Source organism: Protopterus annectens, chromosome 4.part1 (assembly GCF_019279795.1).
Source record: "Protopterus annectens isolate FY-2018-M chromosome 4.part1, PAN1.0, whole genome shotgun sequence".
Lineage (NCBI taxonomy): Eukaryota > Metazoa > Chordata > Ceratodontiformes > Protopteridae > Protopterus > Protopterus annectens.
In genome coordinates this window covers 436,518,631-436,543,206 of record NC_056734.1, presented here as the reverse complement: position 1 = coordinate 436,543,206, position 24,576 = coordinate 436,518,631, and the positions used below count along the sequence as shown (strand labels likewise).

Here is a 24,576-nt window from a genome sequence, read left to right as displayed (position 1 = left end):
CAGATAATTTGTGTAAAGAACGAGTCTTACCTTATAAATGAGAATGAAACTTTGAGCTAAATATTTTAAAACAGAAACCAAACATACTGACATTGTACCTTAGCAATTATTTTTGATATAAAATTACAAAGAATGTGTCAACCATACAAAGTCCTTGATAAATGGATAATATGTCTCAACAGAGATGATGTTACCTCCTGTCAGGAAAATCGAGACAGCAGCCTAAGAGGTTTATCACTATCAAACAAAGCATCATGAAATATCTGGCAATAATAACAGAAAGAAAAATCACCCCTTCTTTTAGAAAAATAAACAATGGGCTCTCCACAGGGAAACAAAATCTAACTGTTAATGGCAAAAGATGTCAGAAAAGCAGATAAAGCTTGAAAGAAGTCAGTTTTACCTCCCAACAGAAATGTTAAAGTTTAAGGGGTAAATTCTGTCCAGGAAAGAAAACAAAACATTTGGCTTATCCACTTAACTATTGCCATGACATTTCTCAAATATGTTCAAGGACACTGGCTGAACAAATCTCAACTCCAGTAGTTGAAAATAGTGGTCTCACTTACAGGTAATAGATCTGGTCTCCTGAAAAAAATGTTTCTTCTTTTCATTGTCACACTTTTTCAGAAAAATGGTTGGTTATAGCTTTTTCTTTCTTTTTTTGATAAAAAGAGGAAAATTTAAATAACTGCTAGCTTTAGTGTTAACGAAGGCTTGCAAATCTCTAGCGATGCCACTCTTACTGATGAATTCAATACAAGGTTCACAATTATCAACACTGTGACTATCTACTAAACAGAAAAGGCACTTGCAATGGAAATCATATGAATGTGCCTGAAGCCCACAACAGCACCTACTGATATTTTTTCTTGTGTCGCTACAAGAATAAGAGCAAAATCATGCAAAAAAAAATAAATAAATAAACAAAATAAATAAGTATGTTTAAGGATTTTGAATCAATCTAAACAACTGAAACAAAGTGGACAGATGTCAGGTGGGATAAAAGGGGTAAAACATGACTGCACTCACTACTACTGAGTTCCCCATTCTGGCCATTCTATGACAGGTCAACTCTTTGTAAGAATTAACTGCTAAAGAACCTGGAGGGAAGGGGGTACTCCTTACTCCCATTCATATAATGGACACTTGAGACAATGACACTTGCACTCAACATTTTGGGATCTGTTCAATGATGTAAATTAACAGCCGATAACTTTTTTACTTTAAATTAGACAACTTCCTTGAAGTACACTGGTTATTTTCAGAAATTATGCTACAACTACTTAAGCAATTAAGTTACGTGGTTCTATTAAGTCAGAAAAATACATTTTGACAGACAAAATTTTTTAACAGCACACACTGATTCTTTTTTATGACACCACCAACTAAACATAAAACCACCCTAATCAATAATGTAAATGATCATAAAATACAACAAACTGTCAAAATATTTTCCAAGGAGAACCAAATAGTGAATGAACACTTTTGCTCTCAGAGTTTGGTCTGTCTGTTTTTAAGTTCCACTGAAGTGTCACTTTCCAATACTCTTAAAATTTTCCCTATTCTGATCAGAAAAATTATCACTAATCCACATATAGTCTACTAGCATGTCAATAAAAAGAAACCGGATTAATGCAAAGGTGAAGTCAACTATCAGTCTGGCTTCTTTCAATTACAGCTGTAGGACTTACCCCAGTGGTCTGCAGATGTTGTCTAAACTCATCCATTGTTGTGTTTGAGATACTCATATCTCTAAACATTCCTTCAAGTTTAGATGTAAACTGACAACCACACTCTGTCTATAAAAGAAACACAGTTATTTATACCATCTTAAATGTGCACAAGCCTGTAGCTAAAACATTACTAGAATATGTATATATATATTTTTAATTTCAGACTGAAAAAGAAATACAAATGTGAAAGGTAATCACAACAGTAGTTCACCGAAAAATATTGATGGCTACTGCTGGGTGCTGTAAATTTTAAACCTACGCACTACCCACAATGGCATCACTCCCAGTGCCCAGGGCCACAATGGCTCTAGCTGTCTCAGTATTTAGTCATCCAAACTGTAGCATTAGCCTTTATGGTATATTTTTCAAATGTGAAGAAGTGGGTCAGATACACTATTTTTTTCCAGGCTCCAAGACTTTCTGATACTAAAGTTAAAGACTTCATAGCTCTTTAATGCTTTTTCATTTTCTGCTTTAATTATTAATCCTTATGGAGATTCTGGTGAATGGCACTATATTTAACATTCTGCAGTTAAGACTACAGTTCCCTCTCTAAAGATACTGACAGATCTTTCCAGAAGGACTTTTAATGAGTATTTTTAGTAATGTGTTCTCTCCTCTCAAAGTTAGAAAGTGTTTTTTTGGAAAATGTATACTTATGAAGCAAGTTATGGCTCCATGCCAGTTAACTAGTGGCAAATGCCCTCATGGAAGCATTAATGGTACAATGAGCCAAAAAGTACAGTTTTGTACCTACCATAAATGTAGCTGTTCGAGTGCTAATACAGCTGCAGTTATAACAGATGGGTTTTCCTGCCGTCAGGCGGGCCCTCGGTCGGCCGAATTCCAAAGTCTAGGTCCGGCGTCGGCTGTCGTCGCTTCTTCCCTGACGTCAGTGCGACAGGGGTATAAAAGAACCAGCCGACGCCATTTTCTTCAGTTTTTCTTGCCCCAGATGCCAGGTGCCCACAGAAGGAAGGCAATACATAAATTTATGTAATAATGCAATGCAATATAATCAAAAAACAGTAGTTGCAAGCAAATACACCATAAATGAATACCCCAATCAGTTTGTATGAGTAGGTGTTAGTCAATAGGCCTGTCCAAAGAGGGGAAGGAGGGAGGGAAACCTGGACTGCAGCTGTATTAGCACTCGAACATCTACATTTATGGTAGGTACAAAACTGTACTATGTTCATCGTGCATACAGCTGCAGTCATAACAGATGGGTAGAATCCCAAAGCTAAAAAAGGGGTGGTAGGCACTAGGTGGAACTAGGAGGAGCCAGGATGCCCTGTAAGACTGCAGTGGCAAAGCCTGCTCTAGTTTTGGAGTATAATGGTAGGTGATGGTGCCTGGAGAAGGTATGCACAGAACTCCAAGTGGCTGCTTCCAAAATATCTTTGGTAGGAACCCCTTTGAGGAAAGCTGCAGAGGTAGCTGTGGCCCTTGTGTTGTGAGATCTGATGCTTGCAGGTACAGTTTTACCATGAAAAGAGTAACAAAAGCGTATGCAGTGGGCTATCCATTTCGAGATTGTCTGTTTGGAAATTGGCTTCCCTTGAGCTCCTGTAGCATAGGACACAAAGAGTTGTTCTGATTTTCTGAAAGGCTTTGTTCTGTCCAAATAATAACGCAGCTGTCTGTGGATGTCCAAGGAATGAAGTAGTCTCTCCCCTTTGTTTTGAGGATTAGGGTAAAAGGTAGGTAAGTGGATAGCCTGATTCAAAGCTACCCTGGATACCACCTTTGGCATAAAGGACGGATTGGTTCGTAAGGAAACTCTGTCCTGATGGAAAATGATGAAAGGCTGCACAGCCATGAGGGCTTGTAGTTCCGATACCCTGCGAGCTGAGGTGATAGCCAGAAGGAAGGCTGTTTTCTAGGACAAATATTGCAATTCTGTTGAGGCAGCTGGTTCAAAAGGAGGCAACGTCAGTTTTTCTACAATGAAATTGAGGTCCCAAGCAGGTACTGGTTGTTTCCTTGGGGGTTTTATATTCTTAGCCCCTCTGAGGAACTGTCTTAAGAGGGGGTGAAAGAATGAAGGAGGATCAGTGTTGTACTCTACAGAAATGGCTGAGGCATGAATTTTGATGGAGGAGAATGAAAGTCCACTGCTTAGTATCTCAGCTAGATACTGTAATATCTGAGGTAAATTCAGTATTCCAGGATTCTGGCCCTTTTTCTCATTCCAGGCACAAAACCGTTTCCATTTTGCGGAGTAAGCTTTTCTAGTAGAAGGCCTTCTGGCCTCCAAAATGACATCCTGCACCTCCTTGGAGATTAGGGTCTGTTGTGAAGTTAAGGAATCTTCCATTCGGCCAGATTGAGTGTTTTCAGCTGACTGTGAAGAGTTTTGAAGCTGTGCTGAGTCAGAAGAGGAGGCATTAGAGGTAGGGTCCATGGTGGGGGATGCGTCAGGCTCCTCAAGAGTGGGTACCAGTATTGTCTTGGCCAGTCTGGAGCAATGAGAATCATCTTTGGTCTGTCTGCTCTGGTTTTTAATAGAACTTTGGGCAGCAGAGGAAGAGGTGGAAAGGCATAAACTGTCATTGTTGTCCAACTGAAAGAGAGTGCGTCCACTCTCCAGGCCTGTGGATGAAAAGTCCTTGGGCAGAATTTTGCCAATTGGTGATTTTTGTGGGAGGCAAAGAGATCTATGTCTGGTCTTCCCCATGCTTGAATTATCTCTGTAAAAACTTGAGGATGCAACTTCCATTCGTGTGGATCTGTCATATTTCTGCTTAGGTTGTCTGCCAGCGTGTTTTCCTTGCCTGGCAAGTACTGTGCTTGAAGTTCGATTTGTAATTCCAGAGCCATGTTCCAAAGAGACATGGCCAGCCTGCATAGGGGGTATGAATGGGTTCCTCCCTGCTTGTTTATGTACCACATTACTGTGGTGTTGTCTGTCCTTATCAATAGTTGACCTGGATGCAGAAGGTCTTTGAAAGCTATAATAGCATTTATTACTGATAGCATTTCCTTTTGATTGATGTATAGGTGCTTTTCTTTTTGGGACCATTTGCCCTGAATGCACCGATCTGTCATGTGCGCCCCCCAGGCGTAGTCCGAGGCGTCTGTTGTGATGACTTGATTTGCTTGAAGCTTGCAGAATGGGAGACCTGTGTTTCTTTGGCATGCTTGAGCCCACCACAGAAATTCCTTTTGAAGACATGGAATTAGTGGTATTATTGTTTCCAAACTGTGGCTGTGTTGAGACCATAGGTTTTTCAGGTACCATTGAAGTTTCCTCATATGCAGCTTTGCACATGGGATTAGTAGGATGCAAGATGCCATGAATCCCAGAGCCTGCAGGATTTTCCTTGCAGTCAGCCTGGTGAAATTTGCTAGTTTTCTGAAGTATTGAGTTAGTTGCCCCTGTTTCTCTGGCATGAGGTAGGCCATCTGGGTGTTTGTGTCCAAGTTGGCACCCAGGAAAATTATTGTTTGAGAGGGTATTAGCCTTGATTTCTTTTTGTTGACTGTGTAACCCAGAGAATTCAACAGCATTATTACAAAAGCCAGATGTTACAGAAGTATGTACTTGCTGTCCGCTTGGATGAGGCAGTCGTCCAAATATGGATATATTTGTATCCCTTGAAGTCTGCAGTAGGCAATTACTGATGCCAGGCATTTCGTGAATACTCTGGGAGCAGTAGATAAGCCAAAGGGCAATGCAGAGAATTGATAATGGGTTGAACCTGCAAGAAATATGAGGTATCTTCTGCAATCTTGTCTGATTGGGACATGCAGGTATGCCTCCTTGAGGTCCAATGTTACCAGCCAAGACTCCTTGCCCAGCATGGGAAGAAGCTGCTGTAATGTGAGCATCTTGAATTTTGGTACGAGTAAAAATGTGTTTAGGATGGATAGGTCCAAAATAGGTCTCCAATCTTTTCCCTTCCTTGGTACCAGGAATAGTCTGGAGTAAAAACCTTGACCTTGTTCTTGTGTAGGTACCTCTTGAATAGCTTTCATGTCCATGAGATCTGAAATTTGTCTTTGTGCCTCTGCCCTTTGATTGTGTGGCAGGTTTGGCATGCCTCTCATTTTTGGAAGGGTGTGAAAATGGAATCTGTAGCCTCTGTTTATAATGTCCAGGATCCATTTGTCTTTTGTGACAATGTGCCAATTTTTCGAAAATAATGCCAGTTTTCCGCCTAAAGGTGCTGCCATTTGAGCCTTGCTTGGCATGCAAAGGGGAAAGTCATTGGGTCTGCTTTCTGAATGGCTGTGAACTATCCTCACCACCTCTTTGTGTAGGAGCTTGCCATTGTCTGCCACTAAACGATCCTTGAGATTGCCCTCTGCCCCTCGGGCGCCTGTATCTACCTCTTTGGGGTCTGTCCGTGGCTGGAAAGGACCAATTTTTGGAAGGCCAATTTCTACTGAAACGTGGAGGTTGTACCTGTAGGAAATCTTTCACTGTTTGCATCGATTTAGCCTTTTCCTCCATTTTCTTTAATACCTCCTCAGCTTTAACACCAAATAATACATCCTTTTGCAGAGGGGCATCTAGTAATTTAGCTTTGACATGATCTGGTAAGGTTTGCTCTTTGAGCCAGGCATGTCTACGTATGACTGATCCTGTAACAGCAGCTCTACATGAGGCCTCTAAAGCATCAAAACCACATTGCAAGGTATGTTTACCCACTTGTTCTGCACTATGCATCAAATCCTGCAACTCCTTCAAGTCTGGTTGTTCAGGTTGTGACATTTTGTTTTTCAACTGTGATAACAGAAACTGTTGGTACTTTAACATATGGAACTGGCAGTTTAAAGCCCTCATGGTTAAGGTGGCCGAGGTGTATACCTTTTTCCCCCACCTTTCTAAAGCTCTGGAATCTCTCTCTGAAGGTAATGGATTTTTAGCAGTGGAGGCCTTAATTCCCTTGGGGCCCTGTGAGATAGTTTCTGGGTCAGCCGCATGGCTTTTGTATAGGAATTGGTGTGAGTCAGGAACCCGGTAATACCTGTCAGGCTTGACTGGGGCTGGAGGTAAAGAGTCTGGGTTAAGGCAGGCCTCCGAATACACATCTAGAATGTCTAAGACAGGAGGTATAGCCAGAGGCCTGTGCAGAGGGAGCAAGAGAAAATCCCTAAGCCTTATCTTGTTGTCTGAGTACTCTTGGCCTTCCCAGTGGAAGTGTTCCCTCAAGGTATGCAAGGTTTCCCCAAAAGAGTAATCCTCAGGGGGGAAGACAGAGGGAATGGACTCCTCTGCATCAGAATCTTCAAAAGGGGAGTATGAATGCTCCTGGTCATCAGAATGCTCCGAAATAATGGAGGCCTGGTCCGAGGAGGGGGATTCTTCCTCCACTCTGGGCCTTTTGTCCGGGGGGGGGGGTTGAGAACCCCTGATAAGAGTAATCAAATCCTCAGCCATTTTGAGCATCTGCTTTTTAGGCATGGGGCCTTGAGAAGGGCCCTGTGGAGCTTGTCTCTTAGTATGCATGGCTGCTTTAGACTTAGTGAAAGCCTTGATGGAAAAAGAAGAGGAAGGCCTGAAGACACCTTGAGAGGTGGCAGACCTGTCTAAAATCTGAGTTTCACCGCCAAGAGTGACTTCGGTATCGGTAGTTGGGGTGTGGGCCGAAGAGCCTGCGACCTCGGGTACAGTAGACACCGCCAATGAAGTGTCGTCGGTAGTCAGGGGCTGCGTAGGTGCCTCACTGAGAACCGGACCACCTGTATTCAGCTTTGGCGTGGTGTCGGTAGAAGCCGCAGACCTCGTATGTCGGTCCTTATCTTTGCGTCTTTTACTCAAAACTGGAGTCGGAGTATCCGACGACATAATGTAATTAATTTTTTTGCCAAAATAGTGTTGGGCGAACTCTGCCCGACGCTTAATGGTGCGTCTGTTGAATGTAGCACAAAAACGACAGGCCGAGACGTCGTGGTCTGGGCCTAAACAAGGAATGCAGAGGGAATGAAAATCCTTATGCGGTATTTGCTTCCCACATGAAATACAATTATTAACTTTGTCTGACATCGGCCTGAGGCAAGAAAAGTTTCCCCAACGGGGTACTTAGCTTTCAAGAAGACTTCGGTTGCAAAATATTCATAATCTCAGGAGCTGGCCGACCGGCACTTGCGAACTGCTTCTGCTTCGGGCACCACGCGGCAAGAAAGACTGAAGAAAATGGTGTCGGCTGGTTCTTTTACACCCCTGTCGCACTGATATTAGGGAAGAAGCGACGACAACCGATGCCGGACCTAGACTTTGGAATTCAGCCGACCGAGGACCTGCCTGACGGCAGGAAAACCCATCTGTTATGACTGCAGCTGTATGCACGATGAACATCTACCATAAATCCGTCTAACGGAAGAGCCATTACTGACATTTTACCTTTGTGTCACTTGAGGTAGGTCCTGAAATGTCTTATGAAGCTAAAACATTATACTGGTACTACTACATATTGATTAAGTAATTGATAAATCTTAGTACGAAGCTGGCTAGCATGTAAACCATTTCACCCATCTTCACATCTGGTACCACAGATACTGAAACCATGGAATGAAATATCCTACTCTGCTCAGCTTTACAAGAATTACAGAGATACTGTTATCAGACTGCTATTACACAAGTAAATAATTCAGGATTGCATTTGGGGCCACAACAATATCCTGCGAAGATTGTGGATAATACAGAAATTACAACCTATGCTATATCTCTGAAAAGAAGAAATGAATAAAATTACTCCACTCCTCACCTCAATTAAAAATGTGGTACTCGATATAACAAAAAGCTGGATCTTTTTCACACCCTTAACGTAGATACCAATGCAAGCTAATGGTGGCCACCATAACTATATAGCATTTTATCCCTTATGTCCTTACAAGTTAACTGACAGAACACCAAACTACAAATACAGGAGTCATATGGAGGCCCCTGTAGACATCCCTTGGACAACAGTAACAGCAAAGTATCCTCTAACCGTGGAAATGAAAACATTATGTACTCACCATAACATTCCATCTGTGTTGACCATTTTCATTCTTCCTCAACTAATGGATTCAGATCTGATACTACTTGGCCACTTCTACCAGATTATCGGATCCAAGAACTCCAGAGCTCCTCCCTTTACCCATACTGCCCCAAAAACCTAACATACATCAGATTAAGTATGCTGACTCTAAGGTATACAGAAATTAACAAGGTAGTAAGGAAAAAGGAAGCTGGTGTTCAAACAAGGAAAGTACAGTTGTGTACACTTACCATAAATGTAGATGTTTGAGTGTATTCACTGTTGCAATCATCACATTTGGGTTATCTGCCTGCAGGTAGCCATCAGTCGGCCCGAATAACAGTCTCTTGGGATTTCTGCATCGGATGCTGTCGCCTCTTCATTGACGTCAGGTTGTCAGGGGTATAAAACATGCAGCTGATGCCATTACATCAGTTTTTCTTGCCCCAGATATCAGGAGCCCCCAAAATAGGAAGCAATTACATTGTGTGGAACACCTTCAGTAAAAAGTAAATACCATTGCCATAAAATATGGCCCAAAAAAGAGGATAGGTAGAAAGCACAGAAAAGTCATGGTGCTGGAGGGAGGGTAACCAGGACTGCAACAGTGAAGACACTCAAACATCTACATTTATGGTAAGTGTACACAACTGTGCTAGGTTCTTCGTGTTTCAATGTTGCAGTCATCACACTTGGGTTGATTCCCAAAGATGAAGAAGGGTGGAGGCAGTCAAGAAATGTTAGGGCTGGTAGCAGGCCTTGTAAGACTGCTGTGGCAAATCCAGCTCTGGATTTAGAAAAGATAGGCAAGTGGTAATGCTTGAAGGTGTGTACAGAATTCCAGGTTGCAACTTCCAGGATGTCCCTGGTAGGGACTCCCCTGAGAAATGCTGTAGTGGTTGAGGTAGCCCTAGTGGAATGAGTTCTGATCCCCTGTGGGGTAGGTTTTCCATGGTGTTTGTAGCAGAAATGGATGCAGTGTGATATCCATTTGGAAATGGTTTGATTTGAAATGGCCTTGCACTCTGCCCCTGTAGCAAAGCTGACTAGTAGCTGGTCAGATTTTCTGAAAGGTTTAGTCCTGTCCAGGTAGAACCTGAGCTGTCTGGGCACGTCCAAGGAGTGAAGGATCCTTTCCCCTTTATTCTACGGATTAGGAAAAAAAGGTTGGTAAATGGATGGATTGGCTTAAAGCCACAACTGGATACCACCTTGGGCATAAAAGATGGGTTAGTCCTGAGGGAAACCCTGTCCGCATGGAGGATAATGAAGGGTTCCATAGCCATAAGAGCCTGCAACTCGGACACTCTTCTTGCTGAAGTGATGGCTAGAAGTAAGGCTGTTTTCCAGGAGAGGAATTTTAACTCTGCTGAAGCAGCAGGCTCAAGGGGGGAAGCGTGAGCTTCTCTAATACAAAGTTAAGGTCCCAGGCAGGAGTGGGAGCTCTCCTCGGGGGTCTTAAATTGTTAGCTCCTCTCAGGAACTTGTTTGACCAGAGGGTGAGAAAAGAGGGGTGGCTCAGTACTGTAATGAGCCGAGATGACGGAAACATGGATCTTAATTGACGAGAAGGATAGGCCTTTGTGGAGCAGCTCTGCTAGATAATCTACGACTTGAGGTAAGGTGGGCACGGCTGTGTCCTTTCCCTGAGACTGGCTCCAAGAACACTTTTCTGAATAAAATTTCCTAGTACTAGGCCTCCTGGCCTCAAGGATGACATCCAGCACCTGTTTGCTGAGGTTTGCTGGTGATGTATTCAGGGAATAAGCCAGGCTGCCAGGTTCAGGGTTTGCAGCTGAGTATGCAAAATATGTCCCTCCTGCTAGGACAGCAGAGAGGGGGATCTTATTTAGGTGCCAGGGTGGCACTGCTGTCAGACTGCGTAGGGAGTGGGGTACCAGCGCTGGCGTGGCCAGTCTAGTGCAATAAGGATTGTCCTTGGCCTGTCCTGTTTGATCTTGAGTAGTACATTGGAGAGGAGGAAAGGCATAGATTGAGAGGTTTTCCAATGTAAAGGACAGGCCATCCACTTTCCATGCTTGGCTGTGGGGAGTTCTGATGAAAAAGTTGCTCAATTGATGATTTTGGGGGGAGGCAAAGGCAAAGAGGTCCACCTCTGGTGCCCCCCACCTGTGGATCAGAAGCTTGAATGATTTGGGTTCCAGTTTCCACTCGTGTGGGTCCATTAGATTTCTGCTTAAGTCGCCTGCCAGTGAATTTAGTTTGCCTGGCAGGAATTGAGCTTGCAGGTGCACTTGATTGCTCAAGGCTGTGTTCTACAGAGCCATAGCTAACCTGCAGAGTGGGTAGGAATGTGTTCCCTCCTGCTTGTTTATGTACCACTTAACTGTGGTGTTGTCTGTCTTTATCAAGAGTTGTCCTGGAAGGATAAGGTATTTGAAGGCTGTCAGTGCATTTTGTACAGCTAACATTTCTTTTTGACTGATATGCAGGTGCATTTGTCTTGGGCTCCATTTGCCTTGAATGCATTTGCCTGCCACGTGAGCCCCCCTATGCATAGTCTGATGTGTCTGTTGTCTGGGTTTGGCCGGCGGGGGGTTGAGTGAAAGGGAGTCCCTTTTTGTGGTAGCAGGCCTCTGCACAACAAAGGAACTCTGTCCTTAGGCAAGGAATGATAGGAATCATTGTTTCCAGGTCCTGAGAATGTTAACACCAGAGACTTTTTAAGTATCATTGAGGTTTCCTCATATGTAGTCTTGCATATGGAATTAGTAAAATGCAAGAGGTCACAAACCCTAGGGCTTGCAATGTTTTTCTTGCAGATAGCTGGGTTTGGGTGGCCAGTAGATTGAAGTAGTTTGTCAAATAAACCTGTTTTTCTGGAGTGAAGAATGCCATCTGGGAAGTTGTGCTCAAGCTTGCTCCCAGGAATACAATTTTTTGGCTGGGTACCAGATGTGATTCTGTTTGTTGATGGTACACCCCAGAGAAGTTAGAAGTCTCTTTACAAATGTCAGGTGCTGAAGTAGAAATTCCTATCTGCCTGAATCAGGCAATCGTCCAAGTACGGGTAAATATGAAATTCTTTCTGCCTGCAGTATGCAATGGCTGGAGCCAGGCATTTTGTGAATACCCTGGGTGCAGTAGATAAGCCAAAGGGAAGTGCAGAAAACTGATAGTGCATAGAGCCTGCCCTGAAATGTAGATATTTCCTGCAAGATTCCCTTATGGGGATGTGCAGATGAGCTTCTTTTAAGTCTAGGGTGACCAGTCAGGAGTCCTTGGCTAGCATAGGAAGCAGCTGTTGAAGAGTAAGCATTTTGAATTTTGGAACCACCAGGAAGGTGTTGAGAATTGACAGATCCAGGACAGGGCGCCAATAGTTTTCTTTTCTTGGTACCAGAAACAGTCTGAAGTAGAAACCCTGTCCCCTTTACTCTGTTGGAACAGGTTGAATAGCCTTGACACTGAAGAGAAAGTACTTGCTTTTGGGCCTCTGCTTGGGGTTGGCAATGAGTGGAAGTAGAATCTCTATCCCTGGGATACAATGTTTAAAACCCATCTGTCCTGGGTAATGTATTCTCAGTTTTTTGCATGCAGGGCGAGTTTTCCTCCTAGGGGTACAAGTACCTGGGCAAGGCTGGGAAGGGTGAAGGACAAGTCAGTGTGAACTTTTTCCAGAGAATATGGGCTTACCACTCACTATTTTTGAGGTGGGAGCACTCCATTGTTTAGATATGTGCATACCCTGAGACTGTAGTCTTGGTGGCCTGCTGCCCCTGGGTTTGGAATGAGAAGGTCTGGGATGGACTGGAAAGGACCAGTGTTTTGAAGACCAATGCCTACTGAATCTAGGTGGTTGCACCTGTAGGAAATCTTTAACAGTTTGCATAGATTTAGCTTTTTCCTCCATCTTTTTAAGAACAACTTCTGCTTTAGTGTCAAACAAACATTCTTGGTTTAATGGAGCATCTAGTAATTTTGTTTCGACATGGTCTGGCAAAATTTGTTCCTTTAGCCAAGCATGCCTTCTAGGAACAGAAGTGACAGCAGTCCTGCAAGATGCGTCTAAAGCATCAAAACCACACTGCAAAGTATGTTTTCCAACTTGGTTTGCAGAATGCATCAACTTTTGTAAATCTTTATGTTCTGCACATTCAGGAATCAACATCATTTTTTGTTTAATTAGCTCCATAATATGTTGCTGGAACTTCAACATGTGAAAAAGGTAATTTAACGCCCGGATGGAAAGAGTAGCAGAGGTGTATACCTTCTTCCCCCATCTGTCTAAAGCCCTAGAATCCCTGTCTGAAGGGGTAGGGTTTTTGGCTGTAGTAGCCTTTATGCCTTTAGGTCCCTGGGAAATGGTCTCTGGATCCGGAGTAGGATTCTTAAATAGAAATTTGTGAGAGTCAGGTACTCTGTAGTACCTGTTCGGTTTTCTAGGAGCTGGTGGCAAAGTATCAGGGGTAAGACTGTATTCCATGAAGACATCATCTACAATTTCCAGAACAGGAGGGATAGGTAGAGGCCTGTGCTGAGGCAAGTCTAAAAATTCCCAGAGTCTCTTTTTAGATTGTGGGTAGTCCTGGCACTCCCAGCGGAAATGCTCTCTGAGGGTATGCAGGGTTTCACCGAAAGAAAAATCCTCTGGTAGGGAGGCAGAAGGAATAGAATCCTCTGCATCAGAATCCTCATAGGTAGATAAGGGTATGTCCTAGTAATCTAAGGGATCAGAGTCATCGGACTCATGATCTGAAGAATCAGAAGGAAAATCAGTTCTTTTGTCTTTTAGAGGGGGGAATGCTGGCTTCCCCTAATTAAAGTAATAAGGTCTTCAGCCATTCTAAGCATTTGTTTCTGAGGCATGGGAGCTTGAGAATGTGCTTTGGTCGTCGGTTTCCTAGGTGTAGTGCGAACTCTGGGCCTGAGAAATTTGACAGTTTGTCTGAAACAAAGTAGCAGGTTTAATACGAACATCGGAAGGTCTGAATACACCCTCAGAAGCCGGTGTCTGCACAGCGGCTCCGGACCCATCCAAGGTAGTGACATCCACAGGTTCCATAGTCGAAGAAGCATCTCGCTGCAAACCAGACTCCGAATGGGTCTCAGTAGAGGCCTGCAAATCTGCAGAAGTGGGTATCGGGGCTGCGAAAGCACCTCACTGAGTACCAGCGGACTGGCGACTAGCTTAACGGAGGCGTCGTTGTCAGTTTTGGACCTATGCAGTCTCAGTCTTTATCCTTACATTTTTTGGAAGAGCAGTAGCCGGATGGCTTATCGAAGCCATTTCCGCATAAGGAGAACGAGAGCGAATGAATTTAGTGACAAAGATAGCCCGACGACAAATAGTTCAGGTGTTGAACAGGGCACACAACCAACAGCGAGGAATGTTGTGGTCTGGGCCTAAACAGGTGACGCAGTAAAAATGAAAATCTCTGTGAGGTATTTGCTTTCCACAGGCAAGACAATTACTATTTTTTTCTGACATCGGTTAGAGCAAGAAAAAAGTATCCCCAATGGAGTACTTAGCTTTAGAAGACTTCAGGAATGAAACTTGAATAACGAAAATTTCAGTTAGCAGCCAACAGGCACTTGCGAACTGCTTCAGCTTCGGGCTCCACTTGGCAAGAAAAGCTGATGTAATGGCGTTGCTGCATGTTTTATACCCCTGACGACCTGACGTCATGGAAGAAGCAACAGCATCCGACGCAGAAATCCCAAGACTCTGGTATTCAGGCCGACCGAGGGCTACCTGCAAATAACCCAAGTGTGATGACTGCAACAGTGAAACACGAAGAACATCTATGGTTATGTTAAGATTTTACACAACTATTATATGTCGGCCTATTCCTATGTGCAGTATTCATACTGTGGGAGAGTACCACAGCTTTAGGAAGAGTGATGGGTGGGGGCAGAGGTAGAGGATTCTAAGAATCCCTGCAAGATTGCCCTGGCAAATCCTGCTCTGGCCTTGAACATGTGGTCTAGCTTGTAGTGCTTAGTGAAAATGTGAACTATAGACTAGGTATCAGCTTCCAAGATGGAGGCCATCTCCAGCCCTTTGAGAAAGGCTTTGGAGGTAGCCATTCCTCTAGTGGAATGAGCTCTAACTCGTAGGAACAAAGGTTTGCCATGGTGAGAGTAGCAGAAGAGAACTGATTTCCTAATCCGGAAGAAAATTGTTTGGAGACTGCCTTACCCAAAGCCATGGGGTGGAAGGAGATGAGTTGATCAGACTTTCTGAAAGATTTAGTTTTGTCCAAGTAGAATCTTAGCTGTCTGTGCACATCCAGAGAATGAAGGATCCTCTCTGCATTATTAGATGGAGAAGGAAAGAATGTCAGTAGATGAAGAGACTGGTTAAGAGATGGTTCAATCACCACTTTGGGCATAAAGGAAGGGTTAGTGCGCAACGTCACCCTGTCCTTGTGGAAGGTGGTGTAAGGGGGACAGGCCATGAGGGCCTGCAGTTCAGACACACTTCTTGTGGAGGCGACTACCACTAAGAGAATGGTTTTACTTGAGCACATTTGCAGGGAAGCTGTGCTTGCTGGCTCAAAAGGAGCTAGGGTTAGTTCTTCCAGTACGAAGTTGAGGTCCCAGGGAGGAGGAATGGGTTTCCTTGGTGGTCTGATATGCAACCCCTCTCAGGAAAAGGTTAACGTCCAGTCTGGAGAGCAGAGGTGGCTGTAAAGGCAAGCAAGCAGAAATGGTAGAAAGGTGGACTTACAGAGATGAATATGCTAGTCTTTCCTTAATGACCTCACATACATAACTAAGGACCAAAGTGGGATCTGCTTGAAAAGGGTCCCTGTCCTTAAGCACACACCAATTTGAGAATCTATGCCATTTGGACAAATAGTTTTTTCTGGTTGATGGTTTCCTGGCCTCCCTCAGCACTGAGAGCACGTCTTCTAAGTACAGTTGTCTGAAAGGGATCAGAAGTTGATCATTCAAAGGGTCAGATGCAGTAAAGGCAGCTGAGGGTGAATGACAGATCCTTTTTGTTGGGTGAGTAGGTCCACCTTATGGGGTAACTTGTGGTGATTGCCCTTAGCTAGGAAGTGAAGAAAGTGAAACCAGTGTTGCCTTGGCCAATATGGAGTCACCAGCAAGATTTTTGGTTGGTCCTTGTTGATCTTCAGTAGGACCTGGTGTATTAGAAGGAAGAGGGGTGGAAGAATACAGTAACATTCTCTTCCATGGAAAGCTGAAGGCATTCACTCTCCATGCTAGTGGAGTGTGATCCCTGGAGCAAAATCTGTTTTAATGTTCTGGGGGGAAGCAAACAGATAGTGCAGTTGTGTACACATCATAAATATAGATGTTAGAGTGTATTCACTGTTGCAGTCATTACATTTGGGTAATCTACTGGCAGGTTGCCCTCAGTCGGCCTGAAATCCAAAGTCTTGGGTCCTGCGTCGGTTGCTGCCTTCTCTTCTATGACGTCAGGGGTATAAAACATGCAGCCGACGCCATTTTCTTTAGTTTTTCTTGCCCCTGAAAAGGGTAGCAATATTATATATATATATATATAAATATATATATATATATCTATACACACACATATATATATATATATATATATATATACACATGCATCAAAATAAACTTTACCTTCATCTACAAGCAAATACACCACATAGGTTGTAGAAGATAGAGAAAGAAAGATAACCTGTAGAATGACAGGGGGATGGCGGGAGGGTAACCTAGACTGCAACAGTGAATACACTCAAACATCTACATTTATGGTAAGTGTACACAACTGTACTATGTTCTTCGTGTTTCACTGTTGCAGTCATTACATTTGGGTAGAATCGCAAAGCTATGGTTGGGAGGCTGGAGCTAAATAGCATTAGGTGCGGCTATAAGGCCCTGCAGCGGCAAAGCCTGCCTTGGACTTCGAATAGAGAGACAAATGGTAATGCTTTGTAAAAGTGTGAACAGAACTCCAAGTAGCAGCAGCCTCTAGAATGTCTTTGGTTGGTACTCCCTCTGAGAAAGGCTGCTGAAGTTGCTGCAGCTCTGGTGGAATGAGACCTTATGCCCTCGGGCACAGGATTACCATGGTGTATGTAGCAGAAACGGATGCAATGGCTTATCCACTTTGAAATTGTCTGCTTTGAAATAGCCGTTCCTTCTGATCCTGCAGCATATGACACTAGTAATTGCACAGTTTTTCTTAGAGCTTTAGTCCTGCTCAAGTAGAATCTTAGCTGTCTGTGTACGTCCAAGGAATGCAGAATTCTCTCCCCTTTGTTCTGCGGATTTGGATAAAAAGTTGGCAGATGAATTGTTTGGTTAAGAGCCACACTGTAAACCACCTTAGGCATAAAAGTAGGATTTGTCCTCAGCGACACCCTGTCTAGGTGAAATATGATAAAAAGGCTCTACAGCCATGAGGGCCTGTAGCTCAAACTCTTCTTGCTGAAGTAATTGCTAGTAGTAGAGCTGTCTTCCATGATAAGAACTTTATATCAGTGGTAGCAGCTGGTTCAAATGGAGGCATGGTGAGCTTTTCCAACACATAATTGAGGTCCCATGCAGACAATGGTGATCTTCTAGGAGGCCTTAAATTTTTGGATCCTCTAAGATACTGCTTTAGTAAAGGACGAGAAAAGATCGGTGGCTCTGTATTGTAATGAGCCGAAATGGCAGAGGCATGGATCTTGATTGCTGAGAAAGACAGGCCTTTGTCAAGCATCTCAGTTAAGTATTGTAATATCTGAGGAATATGTGGTTCTGCTGTATCAGTTCCTTGAGCTTGAATCCAAGCACAGAATCTTTTCCATTTGTCAGCATAAGATTTTCTAGTACTAGGCCTTCTGCCTTCCAAAATGACATCTATCACAGCTTTACTGAGAGGTGTCGTTTGTATGATTACATGATTAGCCATGCTGCCAGGTTCAGGGTCTGTAGTTGATTGTGCCGGATCTGATTGTTTTGCTGGGACAGTAGTTGTGGTCTTTGAGGCAAGGTCCAAGCTGGGAATTGAGACAAGTTCCTTAGGATTGGGTACCATTATTGATGGGGCCAGTCCGGGGCAATTAATATCATCTTTGGTTTCTCTTGTCTGACTTTTAGGAGGACCTTGGGTAGAAGAGGCAGAGGAGGAAAGGCATAAACTGATAGGTTTTTCCAACTGAAGGATACAGCGTCCACTTTCCATGCTTGTCTGTGATAAGTCCTTGTGCAGAATCTTTTCAACTGATAATTTTGAGGAGAGGCAAATAGATCTATGTCTGGGCTCCCCCATTTCTCTGTTATCATGCTGAAGACTTGTGGATTTAATTTCCACTCGTGAGGATCCATAAGGTTTCTGCTTAAATTGTCTGCCAGAGTGTTTTGTTTTCCTGGCAGGAATTGAGCTTGAAGATGTACTTGGTAGGTCAAAGCTGTGTCCCACAGTGTGATGACTAATCTGCAAAGGGGGTATATGAGTGTGTGCCCCCTTGCTTGTTTATATACCACATGACCGTGGTGGTGTCCGTCTTTATCAGTAGTTGTCCTGGATGAAGTAAGTCCTTGAAGGCTGTTAGGGCATTTTGAACAGCTAACATCTCTTTCTGGTTGATATGTAGATGCATTTGTTTTGGTGCCCATATGCCCTGAATGCATCTTCCTGCCATGTGGGCCCCCCCAGGCATAATCTGATGCGTCTGTTAAGGTTTGGCTGGCAGGAGGAGGTAGAGAGAAGGGCCAACCCGTGTTTTGGTGACAGGCCTTTGCTCAACATAGAAACTACTGTTGCAGGCAGGGAATGAGAGGAATCATTGTTTCCAGACTGTGTGAATGTTGACTCCATAAACTTTTTAGATACCATTGAAGTTTCCTCATATGCAGTCTTGCATATGGGATTAGTAGGATGCAGGATGCCATGAAGCCCAGAGCCTGCAGAATTTGTCTTGCAGAAGACTGGGTTTTTGTTGCCATCAGTTTGAAGTAAGTAGTCAGTTGCCTTTGTCTGGCGTGAGGTATGCCATCTGGGCAGTTGTATTCAAGCTTGCACCCAGGAATGTTATCTTTTGAGAGGGTACCAGTTGTGATTTCTTTTCGTTTATTGTGTACCCTAGGCATGTTAGAAGCCTTTTCAGAAATGCCAGGTGTCGTAGAAGAGTGTCCTTGTTCTCTGCTTGAATGAGACAGTCGTCCAAATAAGGATATATTTGTATACTTCTTTGTCTGCAAAATGCAATTACTGGTGCCAGGCACTTTGTAAAGACCCTAGGCACAGTAGATAAGCCAAAGGGCAGTGCAGAGAATTGGTAATGCATTAAGCCAGCCTTGAATCGGAGGTATCTTCTGCATGACTGTCTTATTGGGACATGCAGGTATGTCTCTTTTAGGTCACCAGCCAAGCATTCTTGCCCAACATGGGCAGAAGCTGCTGCAAAGTGAGCATTTTGAATTTTGGAATGTCGAGGTATGTGTTCAAAATCAATAAATCCAGTATTGACCGTCAGGGTCTTGTCCTTTCTGGGTACCAAGAACAGTCTTGAGTAAAAACCTTGTCCTTTTTCCTGTTCTGGTACTGTTTGAATGGTCCCCATATCCATGAGGGACGTAACCTGTTTCTGTGCTTCTGCCCATTGATTTTTTGGCAGATCTGGCCAACTGTTTGTCACTGGCAGAGTGTGGAAATGGAATCTGTATCCCTGTGATATGATGTTTAGTACCCACTTGTCCTGGGTTATTAACTGCCAATTTTGAGCAAAAAGTGCTAATTTTCCCCCTATGGGTGCTGCCAAAAGATAAGTGCTTGGTGTAGGCAGAGGGAAGTCATTGGGATTGCTTTATGTAGGTTTGCGCTGTATCTTCTCCAGATTTGGAGGTGGATGCGCCCCATTGCTTTGACCTGCAAGAGTCTTGCGCCTGGTATCTAGAACCCTTAGGGCGTCTGGATTTGCCCCTTTGAGCTCTGTCCGATACAGAAAAAGGACCGATTTTCTGTAGGCCAGTGTCTACTGAATCTGGGTGGCTGCACTTTTAAGAAGTCTTTAGCAGTTTGCATAGACTTAGCTTTGTCTTCCATTTTCTTTAAAACCTCTTCTGCCTTAATACCAAACAGAGAATCATGCTGTAAAGGTGCATCTAGCAATTTAGCTTTAACATGGTCAGGCAAATTTTGTTCCTTTAATCAGGCACGCCTCCTAATCACAGATCCAGTAACTGCAGCCCTGCAGGAGGCCTCTAAAGAATCAAAACCACATTGCAAAGTATGCTTTCCAACTTGTTCAGCTGCATGCAATAATTCCTGCAATTCTTTATTTTCTGCACATTCTGAAATCAACATAATTTTCTGTTTCAGCAATCCCATAACATGTTGTTGGTACTTAAGCATATGAAATTGACAGCTTAAGGCCCTGGTTTCCAAGGTTGCAGATGTATAAACCTTTTTCCCCCATCTGTCCAGTGCCCTTGAATCCCTGTCAGAGGGGGTAGGGTTTTTTGCTGTTGAAGCCTTAACTCCCTCTGGACCCTGTGAAATAGTTTCAGGATCAGCAGCAGGGTTTCTAAATAAAAATTTATGAGAGTCAGGGACCCTGTAATATCTGTAAGGCTTACTGGGAGCCGGAGGTAAGGAGTCAGGGGTCAAGCTTGACTCTGAAAACACATCATCCACAATGTCTAAAACAGGGGGATGGGTAAAGGCTTGTGCTGAGGGAGAAGGAGGAAATCCCTGAGCCTCTTTTTTGATTCTGAGAAGTCTTGACTCTCCCAGTGAAAATGTTCCCTCAAAGTACGCAAGGTTTCTCCAAATGAATAATCCTCAGGAGGAGATGCGAATGGAATGGACTCCTCTGCATCAGAATCCTCATAGGGAGGTATAGATAATTCCTGATCAGAAGAGGAATCAGGAGAAATAGAAACCTGATCTGAAGATTCATAATCAGTGTCTTGCCTAGGTCTCTTATCTGGAGGGGAATGGGTACCCCCAATCAAGGTAATAAGGTCTTCAACTATTCTGATGATCTGTTTTTTAGGCATGGAGGCCTGTGCACGTGGCTCATGCGCCGGTTTTTTAGGTTTAGAAGTTGCTTTTGTCTTTGGTTTTGCAGCTGTCGTCGGTTTGATGTACAAATGTTGAAGCCTGAATACACCCTAAGAAGCTGGTGCCTGCTCAGCGGCTCCGGACCCATCCGAGGGAGATGCATCCCTCGGCCCAATACCTTGAGTATCTTGCGGCATGCCCGACTCCACATGGGTGTCGGTAGAGGCCTGCGACTCGCAGGTAACGGGTATCAGGGGCTGCGAATGCACCTCACTGAGTACCAGCAAACCGGCAACTGGCTTAGAAGAAGCTTTGTTGGTTTTGGATCTCGACTGCCTTTCTCTCTCCTTTTCTTTGCGTTTTTTATGTACTCCAGTAGTTGGATTGCTATCCGATGACATTCCTGGGTAGTTAAATCTGTTTCCAAAATACTTTAATGCAAAAATATATTGACGCTTAATACTGCATTGGTTAAATCAAGCACAAAACAGACAACCAGGCACGTTGTGATTAGGGCCTAGGCAAGGAATACAGTATAAATGGAAATCCTTATGAGGTATTTGCTTCCCACAAGTAATACAATTATTAACTTTTTCTGACATCGGTAAAAAGCAAGAAAAAAGGTTTCCCCAATGGGGTACTTAGCTTTAGTGAAGACTTTGGTTCTAAAACTCAAACTCGAATATTTCAGTAGTGGGCCGACCGGCACTTGCGAAATGCTTCTGCTCCGGGCACCGCTCAGCAAGAAAGACTACAGAAAATGGCGTCGGCTGCATGTTTTATACCCCTGACGACCTGACGTCATGGAAGAGAAGACAGCAACTGACGCAAGACCCAAGACTTTGGAATTCTGACCGACTGAGGGTAACCTGCCAGCAGATTACCCAAATGTAATGACTGCAACAGTGAAACACGAAGAACATCCACTTGAGGTGTGCCTCACTGGTGGACAATGTCTAAGAAGGTTTCCCTGTGCAACATCCATTCATGCTGAAGGGAGTATGTTCTGCTGAGCAAGTCTGCTTGTTTTCCTGAGAGGGGATGCAAGAGGCCTGCAGTAGCAGGTTGTGCCTGGTTGCTATTTCCCAGATTTGTAGAGATATCTGGCATAACTGGTACGTCTTTGTCCCTCCTTGCTTGTTGAAGTACCACATGATAGTTATGTTGTCTGTCACAATGTGTTGTAGGCCTGGTTGCAAGACTGGAAGAAAAGCTTTGAGAGCCTGTAATACTGCTATCATTTCCCTGACATTGATCTGTTGCTTTTGAAGTGCAGAGTTCCAATGCTGTTGTACCCTGAAGCCCTTAAACTCAGCTCCCCACCGAAAATCTGATGCATCGGTGTGCATGGTTTGAGTGATGGGGGGTAGTTGGAGTGGGATGCCCTGGTTCTGTGAAACTTGCTGAATCCACCACTTTATTTCTGTTTTTAGGCAGGGCAGGAAGAAAATAAGTTTGTCTAATGAATGTTGGCTTTGAGAACATACATTTTTTTAAATACCATTGGAATTTCCTCACGTACATCCTGGCTAATGGGAGCATGGGAATGGTTGCTGCCATGACACCTAGGACTTGCAAATCTTGTCTTGCAGAGAGATCGGATTTCGTAAGTAGGCCTTGAAAATGGCTGGAGAGAGAGTGCACTTTTGTCCAGTGGGAGAAAGGATCTCATCAAGTCTCTTCTTATCCTGCAGCAAGGAAAACTTTGGCCCACTGAGAAAGAAGTGAGGACTTCAGAAGGTTGATAGTGAAGCCCAAGTTGTGGAGGACAGTCATTGTGAATTTGAGATGGTTTTGCAGGGTGGATTATGATTCTGCCAGAATAAGAATGTCATCCAGATAAGGGTAGATTTGGAGTGCCTTGGTTCTGCAATAGACAATGCCTGGGGCCAGGCACTTTGTAAATACTCTGGGAGCAGTAGACAAGCCAAAGGGCACGGCTGTAAACTGAAAGTGTGAAGAATGTCCAGTGAAGCATAGAAACCTCCTGTGGGAGGGTCTGATACGGATGTGGACGTAGACATCCTTTAGATCCAGACTGACTATGAAGGCTTTGGGTGGAAATAAGGGTAGCAAAGTTTGTAGGGAGAGCATCCTGAAGGACGGAACCTTTAGGAACAGGTTTAGATAAATCCAGGATTGGCCTCCAAGGGCCATCCTTTTTGGGGACTAGGGAAAGGCGGGAATAGAAGCCTTATCCTTCCTGCCCTGGGGGAACTGGATCTATAGCTGCTGGAGTCAGGAGTTCTTTCAATATGAGAGGTAATAAATGTAGCTGGTTTCTTGGAGGGAAATGAATTATTTTTGGCCATGGCTTTTCCTTCCAAAATAGAAAATATCCTTTCTGGATAATGGAAAGCACCCAAGTATCTGAGGTAATTGTTTTCCAGAAGGGGAGGCACTGGGTAAGGCAGGTCGACAGAGGGAGCTGATCCAGGCAGTCACACTGAAGTGGAACCTCCTCGGTCAGGAAAAGGCTGCTTAGCAGGTCCCTGGGAATTAGGAGGCCTGGAATAAGGCAATCTCCTGGACCCTTTACGAGGTCTAGAGGAGAAAGGATGAGATGTAAACAGAGTTCTTCTTTTGCAAAAGAAGTCTTAGCAGGGTAGTTCCTGTAGTATCTGGGGAAAGGGGACACCAGCAAGTGCTTGATGCCTTGAAGTTCTTTACTTTTCTCTAGCAGATTTTTGAAAAGTTCTGCTGAATTCTTACCAAGTAAGAGACTGTGGTCTAGTGGAGCATCCGTTATCTTGGATTTAAAGTCCTCTGGTAGAGGTTGGAGGCGTAGCCAGGAATATCTATGTAAGACATATCCGGCTGCAGCAGACCTGGCTGATGCTTCTGCTGCATCATAACTGCACTTAATCGAGTGTCTGGCTACTTGAGTAGCTAAACACAGTTTAGATGCAATGTCATTTTTTGTGGGACACTCAGGGGTAGAAGCTAGCAAGGTGGAGGCCTGGGAAACAAGGTCTAAGGCATATTTGACCATGTCTGTTTGGTAATTTATAGCCCTAAAGGCTAAGGTGGAGGAGGAGGTATATACATTTTTAACCATTCTGTCCATGGCCTTGCTGTCCTTGTCTGTGGGCAAAAGGGAAGCAGAGGGTAATTGACTAGATTGTCTGTCAGGAGAAACAACAATGACTGCAGGATCAGCCATGGGAGGTTTCACTAGAAACTTCTGTTAATCTGGAACTTTATAAGATCTTTCTGGCCTTTTAGGGGCAGGTGGTTGAGAATCTGGATTCTTGGAGGTCGAATTAAAGGTGACCGGAAAGGTTGGTACAACTGTAAGAATAGCTGAGGGGGGAGAGAGATTCTAACTGCAGAAGCTCAAAATATCTTTTCTGGGTATCTGTCATCAAGGTAGTGTCTCACTTGAAGTACTCTTTCATTTTTGTGATAGTTTCCTCAAAGGAAATATCCTCTGGAGGAGAAGAAACCCTCAACACAGTCTTCGTCTGGGGAGTAACGGTCAACAGGAGAAACAATTTGAGACAAGAAATAGATTCCTCAGAAGAGGAATCGTATTCTTCAGGTTCTTCTTATTCTCCCTGCTGAGTAGTTATTAAAGAAAGGGAAGAAGCAGAGGCTGGCTTAAGGCTCAGTAATGGAATGTAGGTCCTGGGCCTGTAGGCCTAAGGGTCATAAAGGCCTGCAGCAAGGAATTGGTGAACGTTTGCCAATCTGGAGTAGCTTGAGGCATAGGGCTCAAGTGTTTGGGTTTTTGTTTTTTCTAGTTGGTGTTGGCTTCGGAGTTGGCCTAGAAACAGAGGTCTCGGCTGGATCAGGAGTCGTCTCGGTTGGCCGACCAAGTACTGGTTCCTCCTCAACGTCGGTTGAGGCTGGTGTTTGGGTCATCTCCACTGACGTGCTCTCCATAGCTGCAATAATGGCCTCTTCCAGAGGA

General features: G+C 44.0%; 1 protein-coding gene across 2 annotated transcripts in view; it reads right to left on the bottom strand.

The window, feature by feature from the left end:
• Positions 1-24,576, bottom strand: part of CUL3 (cullin 3) — a 2,974,786-nt gene that overhangs the window by 1,140,328 nt on the left and 1,809,882 nt on the right. For both annotated transcript variants that reach the window (XM_044070245.1, XM_044070246.1), the window contains exon 10: positions 1,695-1,802. In XM_044070245.1, the coding sequence (XP_043926180.1) occupies positions 1,695-1,802 (108 nt within the window). The remainder of the gene's footprint in view (positions 1-1,694; positions 1,803-24,576) is intronic.